Source organism: Lygodium microphyllum, chromosome 10, assembly GCF_053477565.2.
Source record: "Lygodium microphyllum isolate KBCC chromosome 10, Lygodium_microphyllum_v1.1.10, whole genome shotgun sequence".
Classification (NCBI taxonomy): Eukaryota; Viridiplantae; Streptophyta; class Polypodiopsida; order Schizaeales; family Lygodiaceae; genus Lygodium; species Lygodium microphyllum.
The window spans coordinates 134872958-134883215 of NC_141144.1; the positions used below are offsets into that span (position 1 = coordinate 134872958).

A 10258-nucleotide genomic window follows, 5' to 3' on the forward strand; every position below is an offset into this window, starting at 1 on the left:
GATGAGTCCCTTATGCAAGGAGCCGTCTCTCTCGTAATCTAGGTGCATAGCCGCGAAGCAAAAGCCAAATCATACAATGCCTCTCAAATGAAGTAAGGTCCAATCGAACACGAATCCTGCCTCAACCAATGGAGCTGCGTGTTAAGGAACCGCGTCACTTGGTAATCACGTGCGTTCCATACAGCCTACCCTGATGGGAGGTGTAAGGACATAGGCCGACTTCATTGGGAAGGAAAAGCTATTCGATGAAAGTCTATCATAACTAACCACCATTTAGTTTACATCATTGTATCATATTGGAAATTGTGCTTACTTGCACTTTGGTATGTTTTTGAACAAGTAAATCGCACTGAAGATTTTGCATTCATGCATGCAAATAAAAAAAGAAGCAAGGACCTTATTGGTTATGCTCGTAATACTTTAGATTATGCACTAACATTAGCATGTTTAAAAATGGGTTGTTAAAACACTTATGCATATTCGTCAATTAAGCGAAAATCTTACTTTTTTTCTTTGTATCACAAAATTTGTGAAATTGGAAAGGTAGAAGTGACGGTTTGAATCAAGTACATGAAATTCCTGAATTGCTATGATGACGTTTAAGTATATTTAGGCCATTGCAATACTAAAACTGATATGAGGCCCCTATAAACCTTCTGAGGGGAGTGGTTCGCTTTTCCCTTAGGCCTGATAACTTCACATCCTCCACCCAAAAGAAAAAAAAAATACAAGTCTCTATTTGTGTTTTGCATAAGCGCGTCAAAATGAATTCCCAAAAGCAAAGGCCTACATTGTAGCATTGTCTTAGGAAAGATACACCTCTAAATTGTGTGACATCATGATCAGTTTCAGTTACGCTGCTAGGGATTCATCTTGAAGATAACTGTAAACCACACATACGAAATTCTAATAATTACTCAAGAGTCGTTCAATAAAAATGAACCCTATACACGCAAGGATAGGGCTCAACTCAACTTATTTAGGGTTTTGAAGAAATTAAGCCAATCTATTGTTACTTTATAGGGGGATGGAAGGAAGAAATTCCCTATCCTTTGGAGAATATTGGAAATTACCGCTAAGGCAAGAAGGACAAACGCTAGGGTCAAGAGAGGCACCCCACCTTAGCAGATGTCTCGAGCACTCACCTGCACCTTTGTTTGTGCTTGTAAATTTAGGAACATTGCTTCAACTAAAAATAAGAAAAAAAAAGAGTGATTGTGTAACCCCAAACTCATAAATGAGAATAGTAAATTAGGTTGAACATTTTGGAGGGCGTGCCAAACCACCCCCAGCTGGCCGCTAACCCTATCCAAGGGGGTTCTAAATAACCGTGACAGGAACGTGAACCGAACCCGCCACGAGAGGCCTCTCCACAAATTGGGTTGAACGTAGGAGGACGCTTGGATGCCAGAGGGGCTCTGGCCATAAATTCTTTGCCTTCGAGTCCTACTCAAACGATCAGCGTGACTCGAAATAGATTTTCAAGAGGTTCTTGTTACTAGTGCAAGGCGGAAACTTGGTGGAAATAAAAGTGCATCCTTAAGAATTGCGGATACTGTCCCTTTTGAATAAGATTTGTATCTCTGATAAATTACTAATATTAGGTACTTCCAGGGATCCTGTTTAAATTTATTTTCATGTCAGTGTCGTAAGATTACGTGAACGAACCCTGTCCTTTTAAAAGGCTAAATAAGAAAGCTATTTTTACATGTCACACCTAAAAGTAATAGGGCTAAGTAGATAACTAAAATACACCAAGTAAGGGAAGCGGGAGGATGGAACCCCCTATGGGTCTGTCTTACGGTAGGGTGGTTCCAGAGAACTGGGAGGCTTCTCACAAGGTTAGGTTTTATTGACAAATAATGCTTAAAAATCGTTAGGTTAGAACCTTGATTCATGTCGTTTTAGGGGATCGGAATGGGGTTGTGCCCTATGGGCAGAGAGGTGGAGCGCCACATCCATCTTGTTTCCCATTCTCTTTGAACCAAGTGCGGTATCGATTTGCTTTGGCTTGGGTATCTCTGCGTAAAGTAGGATGTCCAGAGCCCGACGCTAGAATGCTGTCATAAGACCTCGACCTCTAGGGACTTAAGTTTCAGGTCGATCCTAGTAGGTTCGATCGCAAACATTTCGTTGCGAGGCGGACTCGAAAAACCCTAGGTAACAAACCCCGTGACATTCCATGGGAGTGTCGAGCAGCGTTACTTGGATGGACCGCTAAAAACATGCTTAGACAGTTGATAAGCGGACACGTTACATCTTGACACTAGCTCTTTTTGTTAAAAGAAAAGGATTTAAAACTTATCCAGTTCTATGCAATAAGTCAATTGAGACTCAACAAGTGGCTTTGCTGTTGTAGGAGAGAGTTTTAGCTTGCCAAAGCAGCTAATGACCTATCTCCACCAAGGGAAGATTCGCAACTTGATTGTGAACTACCTACATGCTTTGCAATAAGCTGAGCCTTTTTCAAGCCAAATATAAAGGTGTTGCCTTTTTTAGGCCAAAGGTTTGTAATTTTGCTAACTGTATTTCTATTGGTTAGCACAGCCTAAAAATATGTAAAAATTATATTTTGTCTTTTGCCAAATAGTTGGTATGACCAAAACTTAGGCCGGATACACACCACGCAAGGTGAAAAAAGAAGCGTCCGCTGCCCTACGTGTCGAAAGGCCATTGGGCCTGATTTTTGCGGGTGGCGGACACTTCTAGGCAGAGGATCTTCCCCGTCCCGAAATTCGGGCGCGCCCCATGAACAAGACGACAACACCTTTTTCCAAAAAGTGACCTGAGGGACTGAGAGGAATTGAACCCCCACCAATCCCCTCACACTCCTCAATCATTACCAATGGGCTAACCTTCTTTTCGTAAAATTCATGGGCGTAGTTTAGTGTGTAAACGAAGTAATGGACAACTTGCACCTCCTGTCCGTCCATAGCCCGGTGTATAACCAGCCTTATTCTTATGGGCTCCCAACCAATGCCCGGACTGATTGGGAACCATTTTGAGGTGGCGAACAGGTCCTAAATGGTGCTATAAATATCTGTTCTCATCAATATATTTAAAAGAAAAGTGAACGTGCGAGGGGAGAATGAGCAAATTGCAATCGTAGCTCTCAACTTTCAAGAGTGATACAGACATTTGGTCTGCCATCGAACAAGCACGTGTAAAATATTTAGCTTATGTAGATAACCCAATTTTCAATTGAATATCCTAGAGTCCTTTCAAGTAGGCTCAAGGGGCAGAGAAGAAGTTCACGAGTCTTGAAATAGCTCTAGTTTTATGCGGAATTTCCTTAATGGCACCTGTAGGTGTATTACCTGCTATGTTAATACAATTTTGCTTGTGTACTTTACTTAGGGATGTTTTAACCCACATCGACACGGAATTCGACCTGACGCCTACACCACAATCCATCGCCAACAATAACGACAGTCCAACTCTACAGCCAAATGACACAGGCCTACTCCGAGATCACATTGATCTTGGGTTGAAGGTAGACCTGCGGCTTGATGAGGATGGTGCCATCGATTCTGTAGCCAGGAAAGATAGTGAACTGCACCAAGGGCTTGAATCGATCTCCCACAACGCAGTCCAGGCTATCCATGGCGGATTCATCATACAGGCATCCTGCCTCAGGCTGCAGAATCTCCATCTGATTGGCAGCCATGGAGGCCACCACAAGCTTCTGTAGGAGCCACACGCAACTGCAAGCGCTCAAGAATTGGCCCCTCAGATGCGCAGACCATTGTTTATCCACCGGCCATCCGGCCATCACCTCCATTGTTCTCTGGCCTCTCTTGCAGAACCGCCTAAACTGCGCATTCTCCTGCGCCTCTGCCGTGCTTGATGAATGCGCGATCACACTCTGCGTCCGGGCCAGGATGTTGGAATTTCTGAACAAGATGGAGGCAAGGCAGTGGTCCAGGCCGTACTTCATGTGCCAGAACTGGTCGAATGCAGCCCCCGTGAGGCCATGAGACTCCATCATCTTCAGTAGCATTGCCTTCCTGTCCTGGAAATCCCTCACAGATAGGAGCTCTGCGTCCTTCTCCACAATCAGCAATCCAGTCAGAATCCTCACCTCTTCTCTCGCTATCTCTGTCGCTTCAAACAAAGGATCATTCGTTGATGCCTGACACCCTACTTCTTCCATATGCGGCTTCTTCCATAGACTGCTTGACCTCGCCTGTTCAATCTTTTCTCCCAGGGCCTTCCATCCTGTCTTGTACATTGCTTCGAGACTTCCTTGCAAGCCATCCATTCGATCGTGTATGACGACTAAAGCAACCTGCACATTCTTACTCACACCTTCAATGGCAACCATTAGCTGCTCGAACTCATTCTCAAGCTTTGCATCCAGCCTTGCAAAGTCCTCTTCTCGTTGAGTATTCAGGTTTATCTCCGTCTGATTAGGACTTGATCTGGATCTCAAGGAGAATAGGCTTCCTGAAGAAGACGAAGGTTTGCTTCTTGGCGATTCTGATGGTGTGCCTTTGATGCTACGAGAAGTACTGTAGCCTGACCTTGTTTCAGAATGTGTGTGGAGAAGAACGGGCTTTTCAGTGTGGCAAAAGTCTTTCCGCCTCGACTGAACATAACGAGGAGCCGTAAAGGATTTGACAGAGGGCGAGGGCTGTCTTGCATCTTCGGCGCTACGCCATTGCCGCAAGTCCTTTGCAATTTCTGGCCCTGTGCTTTTGCCGTCAGGCTCTTCCTCAGTTGAGCTTCCTCTGCGGCGAGACGAATCTCTCATCCTATCTGGTTCTCTTGCAGAAGGCTGTGAGTTGCTGCCCTTAATCTTGATTGTCATGGTCTTGCGAGCTGCTTTGCTGTGGTACTGCGTGGTTTGCATTGCTTCAGCCTTGTCTGACAACAGGCACCTCATCGGACCTGAGACGAAAAGCCTCCTTCCAGTATTATTTGCGGTTCCATGAAGCAGACGCCCCTCATCCTGCAAAAGCGTGTGCCATGATCAGTACTCGAGGCACAATAATTACCTGCATTAACGTTGGAATGAAGAACGAAGTATTATAAAGCCAATGGTGATGCTCCGAAACATAATAACAGATTTGTGGTCTCCATTGTAGTCGAAAGCCTCCTAGATCGCTCTAGGGCACGATTTCATGGCAGGAGGAAACTGGTTTGGAACGATAGTCCTCCAGGTTAAGCAAGCTTTATCAACCACAACAGCAAGGAAACGGCGAAGGACGAACCCGGTATGAGACTAGAGTTTGGAGCGACATTACCATTCATTTAACCAGCTCGGGATCAATCTTTAACAAAAGCAGCGATCCAGGAAGACAGGAAAATTACCAAGGCAGCAACACTGACAATGGAGGTTGCAGGACGAAGTTCCCACGCTTCGGCAGGAGAAGCTGCAATACTGGACTCGTCGCCATTTTCGTCCATGCCTCGCTGTTGGCGATGCGAAGAGAGCAGGAGTCCCGCTGTGAAGAGAATGGTCGGACTGCTTTTCGTAATGCGAGTGTTTATGTTAGGAAAAGGTTATTTGCAAACCCTTAGGTAGTACGGTATCGTAGGGAGAGCTTAGGGCTGGGTCGGGCAAGCTCGAAGAGCCGTGTCGCCCTAAGGTGAGTGGGGGAGAGCGGCTGAAATACTAGCTCTACTCACCCTGAGGTCGCACCACAACGTGAACGGAGGAAGGAAATCTCATTCAGGTCAGAATTTATAGCAGTCTGTGCACCATTTGAAGGAAAAACAAAAAGGGAGATTATGTCTGATAGGCTTCTCAGTCTCTGTCCGCCTAGTAGATCACCCAAATGGGAAATCAGGAACCAACTTCACCCTCCTCCTGCTAGCCCTGTGCTCGCACCTTGTTTTTCACGGTTGCTAGCAGGGTGAGTGTGGGGTTAAGCTCACCCCACTCACCCTACAAACCTTGGGTGCATGCAACTCAGGGTCCCCCTGCTAACCCTGAGTGCGACCCAGCTCTAATGGGGGCAACGAGGGGTTTAACCTCCCCCTCCTAGGGCCTTGATCGCCCAAGGAAACCCATCACTGAATTTGTGGCATCGAATATGGCTATTTACGTTGAATACCAAAACCTTTTTTCTCCTATTGGTTCGTTCAAAAGTTGTGATCAAGCCACAAATAAGACAGTAGTAGCTACTTCTTTAGCACCATGCTAGCACTACTAGGACAACCTTTTTTCATGAAGTTTAGCAAGGTCTCATTTGGATTAAGGAAACCCTGCTAATCCTATGCACGAGCTGCCCAACATCGTTTTAGTGGCGGGGGGGGGCATTGCCCCAATTGCTATGCATTGCAACAAAGCTCTTAAAGTTCGCTAAGCTTCCTAGGAGGTAGGTTGGTTATCCTTTAAGCCTTTCGAGTCAACAACGACAACAATAATCTATTTCTTTAGCTTAGGCCACTCCTCCCTAAGAAAGTTGGACTAGGACATCCTTTCAAAAATTCTCTCATTCTTACTCTTCCATACCTAACCTATAGTCAAATAGGGTGTAATGGTTAAGATGGTAGGCATAATGTGCCAAAGTAATTTTGGCTAAAGTTTTATGTCAAAATGAAGGTTGTATGCTTTTTTGGTTTAACCTCTCCTACGAGAGGCTATAAAGATTGTATTACTTCTATATTTTTATAAGAGTTCACTTTTTATTGGTTGATCGTATTAAGTCTTAAGAGTTCTCTTATAGAGATAACACATGCATAAGTTTATTGACTTGTGTGTAATGTCCCATACACGTGATTGTAATGTCCACATACAAATCGTCAAATTGTGATTTTTGCTTGTTATGAGAGAGAGAGAGAGAGATGAATCATCTATTTGAGGATAACTCAATAAATAGAACAATGCCACATCATCTTGACTTCATCAAACAAATGAAGCATCCTCCAAAAGTACATGGATCTTCAAAAATACCCTCCTCTTGAAGTTCAAGTTTTAAAAAAAAGTTTTCACATGTGAAGGTTTTTGACTATGTCAACTTGCACTAGAGTCTTGCTATGTTGTGAAGCATGTGCCTAACCTTTCATGCTTGGATCTTCATGTTTAGCTTTTGTTGAGGTTCAATATGGGTAGAAATCGCAATGAAATTTTGTTAATAACTCTCTAATTTTACATTAATACTGTTAAACATAATGTTAAATGGGTGAAACTTGCTATGTTGGTAAACTCGAAGGGTTTTTGTACTATCCCAATAGGCCCTTGACATATGTAGATAGCGTAGTGGGCCCACTTAGCTACAAAGAAGTCCTAGCCAAGATAAAACACTAGAAAATCCACTATATAGAGAGGACCTTGGTTGCATTTGTTACTTTTTTTACTTCTAGGTGAGTCTCTTGGAGAGTGCATCCTTCTTGGGTGAAGAACTCTCTTATTGGACAACCTTGAGAGTATCTCATGCTTTGAGTGGATGGCTCAAAGAATATTTTTGATGAGCCAAATTCCATTCTTTACATATAGACACCTAAAACTAAGGATCCATAGCGTGTGCAAATAAGATTGAGTTACTTGTTTCAACGAGAGCAAAGGTAATCCTTGATTGTTTGCTAGTTTTGGTCCTTATCTTAAAAAACAATGGGACAATCACAAAGTGTGTAATATCTTGGGCATTTGGTCCTCTCATGGGCCATGTATATCCTAGATACAAATCATTAGCTTAGACAATAGCAATTACGAATGTGTAAACTTTTTTTAATGAGCTAATATCCTAGCTTGGGTAATGTTAGTCCATGGTATGGTTATTATTTGATACTATTTGGACTATATTGTCCCTATTACCGGGCAAAAATTATTCCATTAGTCTTTGTTTATCATTAGTCTAAAAATGTGATTTGATATTATATCTATTTTTGTAATATTCCCCCCTTCACATAGGAACCCCCCTATAAATTTAAAATTAATGCAATTTTTTTAACTTCCCCCCTATCGACGTCGACGAGGAGGGGAAGAAGTGAAAGATGACGACAAAGGAGGAGAAGATGGTGATGATGATGATGATGAGAGGGAGGCTACGTGACCTACCACCCCTAGCATATCGACTAGTCCCCGCGACTAGCTGGAGGGTTTGAAAACCCCGTTGCTATGCAAACAGACAGGTGGTGGAGGCACCACCACCACCACTCCACTTCCTCCCCACCTCCCCCCCAACACGTATAAAACCCCCCCTAGGGTTGCGATTCATCACGTCTTTCTTCCCCCCATCGCAAGGAAAGAGGATGCCTTGGCATGAGAGAGAGAGAGAGAGAGAGAGAGAGAGAGAACCTTCTAGAAGGTTCCTTCTTTTCCCCTCCTTAGAGGGGGACCACACACATTCTTGCTTTTCCTTTTTCCCATGAACTTATTCCCTATCCCGCGAGCTTTTCCCCCTTTTGCCCTCTACTTGAGCAAGAGGTTGTTGAAATTCCTACGAGGGTTGTGCCTAGAAGAAAGGAATATCAAGAATGGCCCCCAAGCGAAGAATATCACATGAGGGTAGCAATCCCACAACCCGCAACGAAGCTTCGGGTGAGGGTATCACCGTCAATACAACTATGGTACTGGATATAAATAGTACATTTCTAAGTTGTTAGATGCTATCTTTGATTCCCCTATGAGATACGTTAGGTCCTGTACTATACCACATGGGAATAATTCATTGAAAAGGATAAACTTCGTCTCAAATATTTGAAAGATTGAGTTTTCAAAATGCATGTATCAAGAGAGTTTTTGAAATCCATACATAGCATAAGCAGCATATAAGTTTCCAAAGTATTGTCGACTCCCCATTCAGGCTTGCAAACATTAGATATGTTTTTTGCCACATCGAAGGTATATGTTACAGCTTGCACGCGTGATGGGTTGCATGGTAAGCAACCTCGTCTAAAAGAAATTCATCTTAGAAACTCTAGATCTTTGCCCAGCTCTTGCTAATAATATGAGCTGATAACTCATGTTTGATAGATTGGGATATTGACGATGTGCATAGTTAGTACAAACAACGATCATAAGGATTAAAACTAGGATGCCTCTTGAGATCCATCCGATAACTACTACCTTCATCAATCCAATTCGGGGTTAGGCTAGATTAAAAAAACAACAACTCCAGGCCTCAAAGGCAAGTGGAGAGCTCAAGGATTAGGAAACCTTAAGTCAAAGTAAAGGCCAATACTTTTATACTTGTTGGGAAGAATGTGGGGTTGTTGATCAATACAAGTGATTAATAGGACTTACATCTTGTATAATTGTATGAGACATAAACAAATGCCTTGCTGAAGGAAGGAAGTGTTAAGTAAAATTTTGCATAGTATCGCTCTTAGATCCCAAGGGGGAGAGCAAAAATGCGGATGAAAATGTTATCATGTCTATTCCTACATTGTTGGAAAAATATCATTGGTTTTGTTGGTTAATCAAACAATGTCCCAAATGCTTTTACATTCAATGTTGGGTTGTCGTTAGGATGATTATCCCAAGTGTTTGTGATTGATTGTAAATTCATGGCAAGGGTCTGTGATGACAAATTGCCATGGGGATAAAGGAATGTTTTCTTGGAAGATGATATTAGGGTTGACTGCCTTGACTGTGCCTCATTCTTAAATTTTTAAATTAAGGAAAGGTTCTTTGCACAAGTGGATCACCTCCATGATTGCACTCTGGATCAACCTGAAAAGGGCATTACTCGATTCATGAGCCGAACGTCGAGTGGTGAAAAGGCCAACCATGGGAATAATGTTTTACTCCTATGCAGCTTGCGGGTAGGTGGAGCTCTGGACACCCTTTGCCAAGTCCGGAATGGAGTTGAAGACCTCCGTGGCCCCAACATCTGTGGCATCAGAAGATTCTATTCTAGATAAAGGATGGAAATTGTGATGCCATGTTATTTGGACCAACTACTTCTGCACGGCAGAAGGGACATATAATTTCTCTTGTATGGATAGGAGACAAAGATTAACTTGAAGATAAGTTAAGGAACTTTTTGTAAAAAAGGACTGCTTGCTCTGTTTTCGTGTCGATGCTATAAATTACGTGAACGAACCATGTTCCCTAAAAGGCTTAATTAAGGAAGTTGACTTTAAATGCCACATATAATTATGGTAGGACCTAATTAAATAACTAAAGAACACCTATTGAGAGAACTGGGTAGGTGGAACCTCCGACGGGTCTGTCTTACGGCAGGGTGGTTCTAAAGAACTTGAAAGATTCTCACAATGTTTTATCAACCGACCCTTAGAAATTGTTAGGTTAGAACCTCGATTCATGCTATTTTAGGGAACTGGAATGGGACTATGCCCTAGGTAG

At 43.0% G+C, this 10258-nt stretch overlaps 1 protein-coding gene across 2 annotated transcripts; it reads right to left on the minus strand.

The window, feature by feature from the left end:
• Positions 1 to 3061: 3061 nt before the first annotated feature.
• On the minus strand, positions 3062 to 6031 carry LOC148030591 (uncharacterized). Of its 2 annotated transcripts, none has more exons than XM_087686944.1 (2): positions 5314 to 5417; positions 3062 to 5172 (listed from the first exon to the last, which is right to left on the minus strand). In XM_087686944.1, the coding sequence occupies exon 2, from the start codon at positions 4883 to 4885 to the stop codon at positions 3461 to 3463; it is 1425 nt and encodes a 474-aa protein (XP_087543070.1). In that variant the 5' UTR covers positions 4886 to 5172; positions 5314 to 5417; the 3' UTR covers positions 3062 to 3460. The 2 variants fall into 2 exon arrangements, with proteins under 2 accessions (XP_087543070.1, XP_087543069.1); XM_087686943.1 differs by having other exon boundaries at positions 3064 to 4951; positions 5314 to 6031.
• Positions 6032 to 10258: the final 4227 nt, after the last annotated feature.